The 16806-nt window shown below is 33.7% G+C and overlaps 1 protein-coding gene across 2 annotated transcripts; it reads right to left on the reverse strand.

Moving 5' to 3' along the window:
* Positions 1–345: 345 nt before the first annotated feature.
* Positions 346–6653, reverse strand: LOC110786095 (ERAD-associated E3 ubiquitin-protein ligase HRD1B). 2 transcript variants are annotated; one of them, XM_056838584.1, is made up of 8 exons: positions 6497–6653; positions 5553–6095; positions 4565–4741; positions 4298–4447; positions 3993–4201; positions 3646–3772; positions 2585–2846; positions 346–969 (listed from the first exon to the last, which is right to left on the reverse strand). In XM_056838584.1, exons 2-8 carry the CDS (start codon positions 6083–6085, stop codon positions 817–819), a joined length of 1611 nt encoding a protein of 536 aa, XP_056694562.1. In that variant the 5' UTR covers positions 6086–6095; positions 6497–6653; the 3' UTR covers positions 346–816. The 2 variants fall into 2 exon arrangements, with proteins under 2 accessions (XP_056694562.1, XP_021846303.1); XM_021990611.2 differs by having other exon boundaries at positions 3646–3796; positions 6497–6652.
* Positions 6654–16806: the final 10153 nt, after the last annotated feature.

Genomic DNA, 16806 nt, shown 5'->3' on the forward strand with positions numbered 1-16806 from the left:
TTTTGACATATTTTTAAAAGAATAATAAACTTTTAATCAAACATACTGAATCTTTTCCATAAAAAGGTATCAAAACAAACAAATGAATAAGAAAATGAAAAGAAAAAGTTTTGGCAGATTTTTTTTTTCCACCAGTCACGTGTCATTCCTAATATATGTCTTAATATAATGTAATAAATTGGGATAAATTAAATAAGTTTTAGAAAAGTAGAGGGTTACCACGTGGAAATTTTAAAAAGCATGGGTACAACTTGGAATCGTAAAAAACACAAGGGCGCCCCTTAGAAAAGTGCGTCACATTTTTTTCATGTGAAGGGGATGAAGATGATATATACGACTCTTGGCTTCAAGAACCCGATATTTCTTATAACCAATAATTCACAAATCACAAGTAAGATCAGTAGAATGTTTGCCAAATTGAACACAATACAGCTTAGAAGAATCTAAGGTCCTGCAACATACACATCTAAGATGCCGAAATTGACAAATGTATTACAGAAACAATTTGGAGAATACTACTACATAACCCAAAATTCTCCATAACTCAGGCCTATACATCTTGTAACACCCTCTCTTCTTTTTATATGTACAGACCTTTAACAAGTCATCATAAATAATGTGATCAATTTTCACAATGAAAAGGGCTTTTTCCGGCCGGCTCAAATGAAATTAACTAAGCATCTATACCAGCTACAAACATGATTGGTACACTATGTTGTAGTCAGATCTATTCCTTACTGAGTTCTGACCCTTCAACTCTGCAAACTCACTCTTGTACTCGGGTTTGCTTACCAAATTGTGCACATCAGAGAAAAATCACAAATTTGATTGCTGAATATTTGTGTGAGAATTAGCATCTGAAGATGATTCCGTAGTTGTGACATTGGTAATCGAGGATGCTGATTGGCTAGAGCTGGCACCTTTGTCACCCTGCTGTTTCTGCAGGTTCTCGAGTTGACTCTGTAACATCTGTGGAAGAGACCGTGAAAAAAAAAACGGTTGGTCATTAAAAATAACAGGTCATACATAGTAAAGTGCCATAGTTGCAAGAATTTTGTTATTTCTACACGTCAATAATACTTGCTCTCCAAAAAGAGAATCGTGAATATTGGCTCGTTATTACTAGTTGTAGTGGAAAAATACTAGTTTAAATGTTCCATGTTATATTAACATACCAGCCTCCCAGCTCGATGCTCTATTGTCCTACCATCAAGCCAACAAAGGCCACAAATCATGTGCTGATACATAAGATGATAATAATAGTGTTGGGATTTGAGATCCTAACATAATCATCTTCGTATTGTAGAAAGGTTGAATTAACTCTCATCCAAAAGCCCTAAGGTTTATGTTGGATAATAATGCACAGATTTATCATCTTATAGCATTGAAGGCTTATACAGACATAATAAGATTGTTTGACAAGCTTGTCAATAACTAGTGATAAGTGCATAACAAAACAGCAATCATATGCATTAAAGCAGATTACATAATCAAGTCAATGGCGTCCCTTTCTGAGGAAATTAAGTTTGAAGGATAATCACTTGTATTAAACAATATAATAAAATGGGTCTTTTTTTCTTAAGATATCTGTCAGTTTCTAAAAGGGGATCACTATGGTCTATGTCTATTCTGAACTGAGAGGTAGTGTACAGGCCTAAACGTTTGTCCTGATAAATAGCAGTCAGAGCTAAAATTTCAACAGAGGATGTGCACCGAAGGAGAAACTTTAGTCTAGTATGTCGATGTAGCTAGTGTGTATAAAGAAATGTAAATAAACTTCACATTTGTCACCGAATTCTTGAATACTTCCTTCTTTTGGCAACGAAAAAAAAAAAGAAAGGAAGTATTCAAGAATACTTCCTTTATGGCACTAATCACAAGGCAAGTACCAAAAAAAGGGGGATCAGTTGGCACTTGGGTGCATACTGTAAGCCAAACTCTAAAGATATAGATCAGGGCTTGGAAACAGAGGATGATGAAATAAGGAAACTTGTTCCTTTAGCAATCTTGTCTTGTACTTGAAAAGAAAGAAACCAGCATATTTTCGCAGGCAGATCTTCTCCATATCAAGGATTTTGATTCTTATTTTGCAGATGTTGCAAAATTGAAGACTTGTTGCATTGTCAAACCCAGTTTATTTGACTTCATGGATAAAATTGTATTACAGTCTGAGGCCATCATGATTTCTATTGATAGCACTCCTTTTTACATAGGATGCCGCATTGGTGTCATTAATCTAATTCTATATCGTGATGATATAAATTATATAATTGGTTAAATAGACGCGTTTCAGGCTTACAGCGTTGGTGTATGACAAGGACAACTCATGTAAGGGCCCTGATTAGTTGTCACAATGAATAAACCAAGTCCCGGTATAAGCCACGCACACAAAGTATCTAGAGACAATTGGAATTAGTAACCACATTGACAGGAAATACTAACAGCAAAATTCAAATAAGGTGACACATAACAAGTAACAAAACACTGAAACAGTATAATCAAGGAACCAACAAAAGCGAAGGGAAGACTTATATAATTAAAGATGTTTCTCTGAGTTTAACTAGTTCAGTTGTAAAAAAAGTACCTGAATTTGATGCTCAAGGAAGTTTCTCTGAGTTTCGACAGTAAGATGACTGGTTCCCTCACTCAACATCTCAGTACCAGGTACTTGGATAGATGAAGCAGTAAAAGGAGGCAACTGCGCATAGGGAAAACTCGTTTCCCCACTGGGCATCAGTTGTTGATGCTGAAGTTGTCCAACTGGACCTTCCCCCTCGTCAGAATTTGCATTGCTTGAGCCAGGCATAGAACCATTAACTTGTGGAAGTACAGCGTACCCGGGGCACCTGCAGATAAGGAGAAGACTTAATTTGTAAATGATTTCTCATGGTCTTCATGGTGGAGGAGGTCAGAAATACAGCTATTTAAACAACTGAGCACCCCAAATGAAAATCCTCACATTTTAGAGCATTAGTTAAACATTTAAAACTCAAAATTAAGACATCAACAATTTCCGGTCAAATGAGCAGTAGACATCTGCACATTTCAAGCAAAACCAGCCAGCACTCCTGCTAAGCCATACTTAAGGACTAACATGTGACAATGGAATTAGCATGCCCTGTGATAATTAGTAACCATGTTGACAGGCTTCATATGGATTACGGAACACATAAAAATAAGGGTTTCTAGTATATGCAACTCTTTAACATTATAATGAGGCAACTAGCACGACTACGTTCCTAGTGGTGTCAAATTTTCATACTCCCAATACCAAGATTAACAGGTCCCACCAGGCGGGGAAAAAAAAAGGTTGAGCTAAAGGTAATTAACTAAAGTACAAAAGCCACTAAACTCAACTCAACTCAACTCAGAGGATTTCCAAAACCATTCACTCAAAACAGGTTAATGGTGCCAAAAGTTAAAGCTGCTACTAAAATCTTCAGCCAAACACAGAGTGATGAGACTGGTAACTAAAATGTTTAGACAATAACTACTTTTACCAGCAGACAGCAAGAATTCATTCAGTTGATTCTGTGATAATTCCACTATGACATGTATCATTCCTCATCAACATATGTGTGATACTTATGCGAACATTTAACACTACTCAGTAAATATCGGATAACAGAGATATTAGGAACTTACCATACTAATGAATTTGCCGAAGGGTAAACAACAGATCTCTCATAAACTGCTGCTGCTGCAGCAGCAGCCTGTAGCCTAGCCTGATTACCACTCAAAGGGATGTCTGTCACAGTACCACCAGTTGACCCTAGACCAGGTGTATTGGTAGAAGCTGAAGAATCATGAAACACAGTCAGCATTACCAGTGAATGCAACAAAGTTACAACTTACAAGAAAGAACATTTACTGAGGGCTTCTATAGCCACCATATATATGCATCTTGCAATCATTTCATTCATTAATTTGTTTTGCTGGTGGCTTTTAATCTAGGATACTGCATAATATATTCAACAGAAAAGTATATTTACCAGATTGATGGGCACCAGAGTGTGGTCCATGTGGCCCTCCCGCTGTAACTGTCCCAGTTTCAGGAGGTAGAACAAGGGCCCTGCAAGTTGGACAAGTATTTTGTCGTTCCAACCACGATCGGAGACAATGCACGTGAAAAAGATGTCCGCATCTCAATTTCTTGGCTGTAGTCATCTCCTCTCGACAAATAATGCAGGTTACATCGCTTCTGCATTTGTTGCAAGAGAAAGCTCAGAAGTCAGAACAACAGCACACTCAATTAATGAGGATAATAACAATACTAAAAACAAAGCCAGTAGCTTACGTGTCCAGTTCCTCTGGGGTAGCATCTGGAAAACGATCATTCATATTTGAAGTGATCTTCCGGTAACGAATATAATCAGCAATGCGAATCTTAAAGTTGCGGAAAGTTTCATAAAGCTCTCTTATCAAATGCAAAGGTACACCATAGTTCCTACACAGTTCATCGAAAATCAATCACGTATCTTCAAGGAGACGTGTTCAAAATTGAAGCACCTAGTACAACATAGTATATATTGCAGGTTTAAAACCAATTAAACTGGAAACTTACACAAAAATCACCATGAAGAAACAGAGGTACATAGACAGATGCAGCAGGTCTCGGATAAGCTCCAGGTAGAAAGTACACACAGCCTTCTTCTCCCATTGCCCGTCCATAAGCATGTCGCTCACATAGAATATGTATTTCACAAACATAGCCACAGTTGTTGTAGCAAGTATCATATACCTGAATTATATACCAAAGAGCAATTGTTACCATTGCTCCAACAACAGAGGATAGATGAAAACTGACTAATTATGGATGACATCAACTATTCCCAAAAAAATTATATATATATACATAGATTAGACATATCCAGAGAGGAAAGGTTATGAAGTGCACAAAATATAAGACCAAAATTCCCATCAGGGTTCCTCTGCAGTAGAGGAACATTAAAAAGTAGTAGAAGAATTAAGATCATATGAACATCTTGAACACAATTTTCGCAACAATTTTTGGACAGAAGATGATAGCTTATATGAAAAATGACACACTATCTGATCAAGGGTTTATCACAAACGAAATATTTGCATCTGCGGGGAAGGGTGTGAGCATTTACACCTACCCCCCCAAACCCCAATTTCTCCCTTAAACCTAATCTGGAATCTAGATAGGTTGTTTGCTCAAGGCATTTGGGTCATTATTATGATCTGGAATGAGATTAAAGTTCTTGAAAAATGCTAAAAGTTTGCTCTAACATCGAGTCCTTAAAACTTAAAACCTCCACAGCAGAGGAATTTACCAAAGGAACACTTGAGATATATTTAGAAACAATCTGGAGCCCAAAGTAAAAGAACAAACCAAACCAAACCAAACCAATAAGAAATTAAGAAGTAGAAAGCAACACTAGATAATAGCTGGTTGAGTTATAGTACTAGTATATGTAAATTAAAACTACTAACAAAAGCAATCAAAGAACAATCATACCCACTGAAAAATTGAATAGGAATAAAACAGGCACTTACAAAAAAAAAGGGGATCAAGAGCATGGACTTACTCGAACGAGAAGAAGATGGACACTGAAGCTGTTTTTGTCTCAATCAGGGACTTCAATGAGCTGTACAAGAATAAGCTATCCAGGAAAAGAAGAAATCCCATAAAAGAGACAATCCGAACATGGGACAATGTGGGTACAGCCGGAGTCGTTTCAATGAATTCCACCCTCTTCTGGGCTAGCCAATGCAATGACTTAGTCAATAAAAGTGCGGCAACCATAGCAAGAAAAGAAACCGAAAAATCCTGCCGGAAAATAGTGATGGCAAACAGAATCTCCATAACCTCCCTCCATGACTGTTCATTCAGCCTCTCAACCTCAGCCTCTCGAAGCCGGCCAAGGAACACACATTTTGCCAATTGCCATAAAGAACACAGTATAACCAAACCCATATTGAGAAGTATGACTAAGCTAATCTTCGACGTCGATAGATAAACCATAGCAGGATAAAACTGTCTTCTACTATGAAATGCATGATAAAAAACAGCAATTGTTGCAAACAAACTAAGCCCGGCGTATGGCTTTAGCCTCACCATCTTGCGAAACCTAATCACAATAGTATTGATCCAAAGTCAATCACAAAACCCAGTTTCACAATCATATCAAAAAATCAATAAGTTGCAAATAACAATCTACATCATAACCCTAGCTTGCACATACCGATCAAGTTAAAAACAACAAAAATTAAACAAAATAAAATTTTGACATCTAAAGTTAGATGATTTTCATCAAATTACCCAAAAAAATGCTACCCATTTCGTTAATTTCACAAAAATAATAATGGGATTTTGATGACGGGAACAAATTTGTGTAATCTGTTAAATGGGTGTATCAATCAGGGGGGTAAAATTAGGGGGAAATGAACGAAATAGGACGAAAAATCAACAAAAATCGAGAATTAATGGTGAAAATTTGAAAAGGATGGCAACAAATTAGATCGAATTTACCTGCAATTGTGTCACTTTGGCCAAAAATTGGAGATTTTTTGGTATATCAGCTGAAAATTTGATTTTGATTTTCGGAAGATGAACTAATGACTATTTTTGAAGGAGAGAAAATTAATTTCTTCGTCACTTCTATGGATTCTACCCAATTAGATCATGCCACGACATGTATGATTCGTTTAAAGTGCCTGACCCGGACCCGATTGGATATTTATTTTCATGCGAGACTTCACTTTGACTTCAATATGTTCAACAATTTGTGTATCCGATTGTTTAGAATTACGGAGTCGTATTCGATCCGATTGTTTAAATTTAGTACAGTATTCGATAAGGATATATAAATATATTCTTAATTATACCGGTATACAATAACTGTTGTAAAACGGAGGTAAAATACTCATAAATGTTCAAAAGTTATCCAGATAAAAGTGAATATAATCCCGATATACAACAAATTTATTACACATTGGGTGTGTGTAAGATCTATTGACTGACTTTTACTTGATTTTTGTGAACTTACCTGAACTTATTGGAGTATAATATAATTATCACAACTTTTTAGTTATAAGTTATTCTTGGATAGTCTTTGTTTTTCTGAACTTATCTTATTTGAAATGATTTGGATTTACTAAGTCTAGCTTGTTTTTCTAAAATAAATGGAAATAAGTTGAACAAAATTGATCCTAAATATATGTAACATGCACAATAACTTCAATTTTTACAAAATTACCTAGGGGATTATACTTGCGTGGACCTGGTCTACAATAATATTAGTGTGGACCCAAAAATCAATAATTTTCTTTAGCACCCTTTTTACATACATAGTGACCTTTATTGTTCATATAGTTACTTTAATTAATTAAATAACAAATTTATTAGATATAGTAACTATTTTTTGTATCATAGTAACTGTTGTGGGGTTTTTCCGGTGAGATACCCTGGAGGTTTTCCGGTAACTTCTAAGGATTTCACAAGATTGTATTTTTATAGAGAGAAAAATAGAGAGAAGGCAGAGCAGCAATTGCTCTTGAATGTATTGATTGTGACCCCTTTTTCTAGGGAAGTGAGACTATTTATAGTACTAGGTTTTTGTGGGAATGACCTAATATTCCCTTTACATGATTGGCTAGGGTATGGGAGGAGGACATGTGTCCTTTCTCCTTACAATTCCCTGGCCCCTTTTGGCAATAGTGGGATTTTTGGGCCTATTATGCTTATTCATACCACTTGGAATACCTACTACTTAGGCCCCTTTTCAGGTATAGGTACATTACATACGTTTATACATTCTTAAATACAAATACATATACATTGTAGATACGTAGATTGATACCCATGCTGTGGACTAGTCTTCGTATGGTTTCTGCTTAGGGGGCGTAATACGTGCCATGTGTCACATCTTCATTGGTACACGAAGGCATGGTAATTTTGCCCACAACAGTAACCTATGTTTTTAAAAGTTAATTGTGACTTATAATCATATTATTCAAGCACAACATGTATTTACGACACCAATTTGATATTTTTTTCATAATAATCATTAACAAATATGCCAAAATAAATTAGGAACAAGGTATTAACCTTCTATACCTTCTTTTAGGCATGGTCCACAATAAACTTAGTGTGGGCCAAGTCCATTTAAGAATTGGTGATAAAAGGATTAATCATTTAACCCTTTGAAATGTTTATCTATCAACTTTTTTTTATAATATAAAAGTTATTAAAAACTAGGTTAAAGTTACAAAAAAACTGCATAAAAGTTATTTGGTGTACAATAAATTTATTGTACACCTTATGCGCGCAAGACCTTAAATTTGATTTTTTTTTTTTGAAATACAAACAATGAATTTATTAGGAAAAACGATAAAAAAAATTCGATTATAAAAAAATAATAATAATAATAATAAAAAAAAGAGGCAGGTAAATAAGATGTACAAATGGAGGAGAAACAAAAATGAGCCTTGAAGGGATACGATTTGTTTTTCTTAAAAATATCTCACTATAAGTTAAAAAACAGTTTCACTCCGACCAGACAAAATAAAATCAAAATAAAATAAAATAAAGTAATTAATTGATTTTATTTTGTCTGGTCGGAGTGAAACTTTATTTTAAGTGTAGTCCAACTTAATATAAAGGTGAGAAAAGGAATGCTCTAACTTTTGTAGATATTTAAGAAGATAAAAAAATTGAAAATACAAACAATGAATTTATTAGGAAAAACGATTGAACTATTCACTCCCCAAAATAAACGATTAAAAGAAAAAGAAAAAGAGACAAACTGCCTTTTTGAGGGGATTCGAACCCAAATCCCCCACCCCCAAGACAATAACACAGCGCTCCGTGCATCGCACGGGCTAAAAACTAGTTTTTAACTTTAATTCCTTAGCTAACCACTATAACAAGACCCATTTGAGTGTTATATGCGTGATTGTACATATATATACTAAGTTTTAATTGTTTTTATTAATTTTTAGTTTTTTTTCCCGGGGTGGCACGTCCCCCCGACCCTAACGTGGATCCGCCACTATATGACTATATGTAGTACTTACTATTTGAGTGAGATACCTCCATGACCATTATTAAGTGGGAAAGAAAGGAATTTTGACCCATTGACCAACCTGAGTAATTCAATTATATTAAGCTTTTGAGGAAGTACGCCAAGGAACGAGAACAAAGTTTTAACCCTTGAACAAACTAGGAACAGTTATACCAAATATCAATTTTATCAAGGGATTAGAAAACTGAATCAAGAACCACCCATTCCCAATATACCTAAAGGCTACTTCCCCTTTAAGCGAATTAACTCGAACAAATCAAGAATGTTAATAACCAAAATTAATCTGATACACCTCATAATTATGATTTGAAGGATCAAGAACAACACCATTCAACCAAAATCTCATGTTTGATTTTGAGAAAAGTGTCGAGAGAGAATCTCAACAAAATCCCAATTTAAATCAGAATTGAGAAATACTTGCAATTAAGATTATGATCATATATAGTAGGCAATAAGTTGAATTAAATAACAATAGTAACGTGGAGTACAATAATCTTCCGTACGAGACGTACGTACGGGTCCTTAATTACTTACTACACGTACATGCACTTAATTTATACCTAGTATTTAAAAAGGATAACCATAGATGATTAGATGACATGTGTCATCCCCATCTTTCATCCATAAATTTGTTTTTTTTTTTTCCAATTTTTTTTTGTTGTTGTTTGTTATACGAAGTATTTTACCGCTTCAACCCATTTTCCACTTCATCTTCCTCCTTCAACATCAATTCACCATTTAATTCATATATTCATTCAACTCCTTCCACTCCATCCCCGTCTTTAACATTCAATATAAATTCACCATCTAATTAATAAAAAAAATTCAACTTTCACCTCTATATAAATCATACATTCCCACTCAAACCACTATATAATTGTCCGTTCACTAAACGGGCTTAAAAACTAATTATACATAAAGGGAGGGATCTACGATCTAATCCATCCATTTTATTTATCTAGGTAGAGAATGAAACTGAACACTCAAGCACCACATACGTACATCCATAATCAATTGCACAAATATCTCAATCCATCCATATATGCACGTACGCACATACAGGTCTTAATTACTTACTACACGCACACGTACACATATACGTATACGTATACGTACACGTACACGTACACGTACACGTACACGTATACGTATACGTTAATTTATCTGAATTAATTCTTGTAGCAAGTACCGACAAGTGAGACCAAAGATGGGCGGACGCAGTGAAATCCATTGCAACAAGCACGGCCTAAATAACAAGCTTCGGTAGCTATGCCGCAGGGTTGGCATGCTACTATATATTACCTCCGTTTCAAAAAGATCTTTACAGTTACTATTTGCACGGACTCCAATGCAATATTTAACTACTAATATATCCAATTTCGTAAGTCAAAAAATCATAAAAATTTGATATTCTGAAAATACATACCGAGACCAATGTAACAAGATCGTACATGTAACGTTTTGATGTATATAATGGTGAGAATTTACGATCAAAGTTTTTATACTTTGGACACATTTTCCAAAGCGTAAAGAATTTTCTGAAACGGAGGTAGTATAATCGGCATCCCGCTTGCAATACAGTTGAATCCTAGGCAACATTCGGCGTCACTGTGGCAAGTGGCAACCCCGGTATTCGGTTTTGCCGCACTTTAGAGCACCCTCCTTTGCCTGTAGCTCTAGTGCTACTTCTTGAAGCATAATGTTATAAACGGGGAGCATTTCCGGTAGTATTTCAGATTGCCCGGTTGACGACGACGCACCAGCAGTAACCATCATTGCAGCACCAATTATGGCAATCATAAGAAGCTGGACATTTTTCATCATCGAGTGACCGAGTGTAGTGATACTATTATTTGGAACTAAACAATTTAATGCTAGTGATATTTTTGTGTGTGTCAGTGTGTGAGATGATAGGAAAAAAGCTTGGGTTGAGTTCCCCTTTTATAACCCTAGCTAGCTAGCAGTGGCGGATTTAGAAATTGTACTAAGTGGGGTCACTATTACAAAATTGCTGAGAAATTAACTAAATTAGGTACTTTTTAATACAAATTAGTCGAAAATTAACTAAAATTATGCAAAAAAAATTGGCCAAGTGGGGTCAAGTGACCCCACTCCCTATACACTAGATCCGCCAATGCTAGCTAGGAGCCTAGGGTTGTCCTACATCATTTTTGTTTCCAGCTTTGTAATTCATTCGTTCTTTTTTAGATGACATGATTTGACTTTTAACACTATTTATATAATCTAGTTTAACCATCAATCAATTGTGATTTATACTTAATAAAAAAAAAAAATATATATATATATATACTTCTTCCGTTCCGTAAATATTGCACCATGGTTGACTTTTACTCCTCTAACCATTACTCTGACCCTTAATCTCTCAAATCGTGTGCAAGTAAAAATTATAAAAAATTAATATTTAGAAAATAATCGATACGAATCTAACATGACCCCTACATGATTAAAATTTACTTATGTACGAATCATAAAAAATGACCAAAATCTTAATGTGAATAGTGTAAAAAGCAAATTGTGCAATATTTCCGGAACGGATGAAGTATAAATTATGTCATCTTAAAAGAACGGGGGACTGAGGAAGTATTTCTTAAGAAAACTAAAGACAAATTGATGGAAACCAAAAAAAATAAAAAACAGCTATTTTTTCTGTCAGTTTTTAATATTAACATAAATACTACGGAGTACAACTATAGATACGTATGACTATTTTAAGTTCATGACTTAAAATAGTCATACGTATCTGCTGTAGCCCATCACCTAGCTAGGCTAGTTCCGTTTGGGGTAGAATAAATTTGGGAACGTCATTGTCCCGAGGAAATATCCTCGTATGTACTTATGGACTCTTTGGTCATTAATGAATGAACTAGCTAGCTTTTTCTCTCAAAAAAAAAAAGTTCATGATTTATTGTTCAATTTAAATCATACGAAGTATCACTTTTAAAATTATAAAATAAAAAACTTGCAGTGATATCAAATGGGGCTTTATTATCTACTTCGGTACAAAATTTACCTATATTCTCAATAAAAGTTACTCTTATTTTATGTGGACTCCAACGAAGTCCGGACTTGGTTTTTCTTACTGTGTCATTATTGCAGATGATTTAGAAGTTAAGAGGACAATTAGACACCACCGCAAATAATACAAAAGGTCTTGCGCACACAAGGTGTACAATAAATTTATTGTACACCAAGATAACTTTTATGCAGTTTTTCGTAACTTTAACCTATTTTTCTGTAATTTTTATATTATAAAATTAAAAAGTTGATAGATAAACATTTTAAAGGGTTAAATGATTAATTTATACATTATTAGTGATTTTGAAGAAATAATTTTTTATTCAAATGAAAAATTTATCATTAAAAAATACATAACTTTTACATATATAAATGTAACTTTAAAACATTTTAAGTCAACTTTTACTTCGGTGTACAATATTTATTGTACACCCATTGTAAATAAGAATTTGTGCAAACCATATTACCGGGACCTTACCGTCAAATATCATATCAATTCAACTATTTAACGTACGATTATATCTATAGGGGGTCGGTCGGTCGGGTATCAAGATTTTACATCCACGTACATATTCACATGATATGCATGTATAATAATTAAGTTGGGTCTAAGATAAATTTGTTTGATATTCCATCTTTCAGGCATAAACAGTGACTTGGTTTCTAGACAATTCGTTTAACCAATTTAATGGTAGTAGTAGTGTTTTTTGCGTGCGTGATTATAGGAAAAGTACGGGTGCTAAACTGCTAAGCGGCTCGCAAGCAACTCAAACTTAAATCGATCAACGGTCGGCCAAAACTCCACTCGAACTCGACTTGGCTCGGAACTTTAACGAGCACACGTTGAGCAAGCTTGTGGTCTACTCGATAAGCTCATGAGCAGCTCGATGATATTTTTAAAATGATTTATGTGCATTTGAAAAATAATTTGGTTTCTTTTATAAAATAAGGAGTTGGTATTTTAAAATCTATTAATAACATTACCAAAAGGTCTTGTGCGCACAAGGTGTAGAATAAATTTATTGTACACCAAGATAACTTTAACCTTTTTTTTTTGTAACTTTAACCTAATTTTGATTAACTTTTATATTTGTAAAAAAAAAATTGATAGATAAATATTTTAAAGGGTTAAATGATTAATTTTATACATTATTAATTATTTTGAAGAAATAAGTTTTACTAAAATGAAAAAAATTTATCACAGAAAAATAGATCACTTTTACATATATATGTTTAACTTTTAAGCATTTTGAGTTAACACCCATCGTAAATAAGAATTTGTATAACCATACTCCGTACTAAATAAAGGAATATTTTTCGGGTGAATTTTTGAGGCCATAGTCGGAGTTGGGCCTTATGCTATGGACAGATGTGATTTCTTGTCAAGTTGGACAATAAAGGAATTTGATTTTTTTTTTCTAGGTTAAGTTCAGCAAGCGCTCGAGCTTAGGGAGCACTAGTCAAGCACCGATAAACTCTAGCGAGCACGAATCGAGCACGAATCGAGCATCAAGCCTAACGAGTAACGAGCACGAGTACGAGTTGAGTACGTGAAATTTCATGTCGAGACGAGTTGAACACTCCATTACTCGTGATCGACTCGCTCGATTAACACCCCAAGGAATAAGCTTGGGTTGAATCCGGGCCTCCTTTTATAACTCTAGCTAGCTAACTGGTTTAAAAGTAGAAAAACATAGATAAATAAAGCTTTTGTATACTCCCGATTTACAATACATTATTGTGTGGCGTGGCGCAACAGATTAGGAGTCATCATTATTCTTTACTAGTCTTGTATGCACGCGATGTGTGCGAGAGTATATATATAAAACTAAAAATTGGGATAATAAATAATCACCACAAACAATAGAAAAGAAAAATGTTCACAACATTCATCTAAAGAACAATTAGAACTCGTATTGTTTGCTACTAATCTTTAAAAGCAATTACAACATTTTTAGTGTATAATTTGATGCAATTTATTAATTCGTATTTACTCATAATCTCGAAAAGTGAATACATGTATTATTTGCATTTGTTACTAACTAATTGTTGTCACAAAATAAAGTGCTTTGATTTTTTTTCTTCTAATCTCGAAAAGTGAATAGGTGTATTATTTATATTTTTTTTTAGTGTAAAGTTGCATTAATCTTCCCCTGAATCTCGGTATTAATTATTAACTTTAGTTAACATCTTGACTCATATATTAGGGTGTAAATATAGGAGTAGGAGGTGCGAGCAAAGATAGATGATTAGAAAAGGGGGAGAGAATTGTCATTCAATCAATTACGTAGACCCAAATTTTTGAAATGTTTTCGAAAACAAATTAGACACCGCAAATTAAATAATGTTGCTTGTCAAAGTCATATCAAGCCAACAATTTAAGGTACGATCACAATAAATAATTGTCTCAAATAATTAAGTTTGGGTCAGGTATAAATAGTTAATTAGTTTCTAGATTCATTTAACCACGAGTTTTTTTTTTATCGTTTTTTTTTAATCTTAGTAAGTACTAGATTTTAGCCCGTGCGATGCACGAATTCTATTAAATTGTTAAGTTAAAATAAAAATTCATATATATACCAACTGCTATATTTATATATTATATTAGATTTTTTTTTTAATTATTAGAGTGTTTGATTTTGGATGAAATTGTATATGCGTAATATTAATAATTAATTAATAAAAATATCTACGTGGTGCCTAATTATTTATCTACATGGCACTCGATTTTTTTAATTCAAAAATAATTTCAAAATATTATTTTTCGTTGGCCGAAAGCATTAGATTTCATATGTGGCGCTCTAATATTGGATTAGTGTTTGATTTTAGATTGAATTTTATTTTAGATTAGTGTTTGATTTTGGATGAATTTTATTTTAGATTATTGTTTAAGTTTGGATGAATTTTAAGTTAGATTAGGGGTTATTTATGTTAAGCTCTTGCTTGCGGTTATGGTCTTTTAGCATCATACTAATAAACTTTTTTTTTTTTTTTGAAAAGTTGCGCGTTAACGCTCCTGGTCCCCTAAGATATTGAAATCAATTAGTAAAATCAAATTAGCAAAAAAAAAAATCAGGGAAGATCAGACCAAAGAAAAGAAATAGGAGAGAGGAATGGAAGAAATAAGAAACATGAGAGACACGGGAAAGAAAGAGAGCAAAAACAAATAAAATATATAATAAAGGCAAAATTGTCAAAAAGTACCTTGTTTTTGTCTCAGTTTGTGAGCTAGTACCTTATATTTTTAATTTTGTCAAATAGTACCTTGAATTAAGAAATTGTTTTAAAAATGGGACCTTACTCCAAAATTTCGGCAAAATTAACCTTTTCCGGCCATCCATTCCGTTTGTTGGCTCATTTTGGGAGGGAAATTAACGCGTGCACACACGCTTTTAACATCAAACCACATTTAAACATCCAACGCCCTTTCATCTTCTCATTTACTCCATTCTCTGCTCCAACACTGAATCCTCAACCACCATTCTCAGTCAACATTAAAAACTTAACCACACCATTTATCACTTTTATCTTTCTGGTTGTTGTCATTGATTCCAATTGCTGCTGTCATCTACGTCCTTTAATGTAGTCCAAAAACTGACATCCATTCCGTTTGTTGGCTCAATTCAGTTGGTTTCCCCCCAATAAACCTGCTGCTTCCCTCCAAAATAAAATGTTGTAGATCTTAAAGTGTTGTCTAGGTGTTGCTGTTGCTGTTCTTATAAGAGGAAAGCAAAGGCGCGTGAGTTTGTGGCTTGTTTGTTGCACACGCACAATAGTTTGGAGGGAAAAATTGAAAAATTGGCCGGAAAAGGTTAATTTTGCCCGGAATGTTGGAGTAAGGTCCCATTTTTAAAATAATTTTTTAATTCAAGGTACTATTTGACAAAATAAAAAATATAAGGTACTAGCTCACAAATTAAGGCAAAAACAAGGTACTTTTTGACAATTTTACCTAAAATAAATAAAAAAAGGAGATAAAAAAAACAAAGTAAAAGAAGTAGGCAAAAAAATGCAAGTAAGGAGGATTGAACCTTAGATTCTTGCAACACCAATATAAAGTCTCTAAAAGGAAGATTTGTAAAATTCATTCCTTATACTCATGGTTTTGTCACCCATACTATTATATGACTATTGGGAATCATAATACTCCAATTGGATGTATTTTAAAGGTTAGAGATTAGACTAAGTGATATAGTTTCGTTTTCGTTTCTCAAATTTCTAGGTTAGGTACCTTCTTGTTGTGTACCCTTTAACCACCTATTCCAATATCGATACTCGAAATATAAAACCTGTACCAAAAACAATGCTACATAAGCCCAAAACATAAAACAATTCAAACCCATTTTTGGAAAATATATACATAGAACAATTTAAACCCAATATATATATATATATATATATATATATATAAAAAAAAATCAAAGTCCATACTGGTAATATTTTATTGGCAAATTTGCCAAAAAAGACATTTTATAACTCAAATTAAGGACCTTTACAATTATTTTGGTGAAAACACATCTCAATGTAATTTTTTTTTTTGTGAAGACACACCTTAATGTAAATTTTTTTGTGAAGACACACCTTAATGTATATTTTTTTTTTTTGCAAAAGACAAACAAATGGCAGTTTCTGGCATTGACTTAGTGTTTTAGGCATTGACTTGCACGTTAAGTTTGCTAACTTCACCCTATTTTTTGTTGTTGTTGTTGTTGTTGTTGTT

This window comes from Spinacia oleracea, chromosome 3 (assembly GCF_020520425.1).
Source record: "Spinacia oleracea cultivar Varoflay chromosome 3, BTI_SOV_V1, whole genome shotgun sequence".
Lineage (NCBI taxonomy): Eukaryota > Viridiplantae > Streptophyta > Magnoliopsida > Caryophyllales > Amaranthaceae > Spinacia > Spinacia oleracea.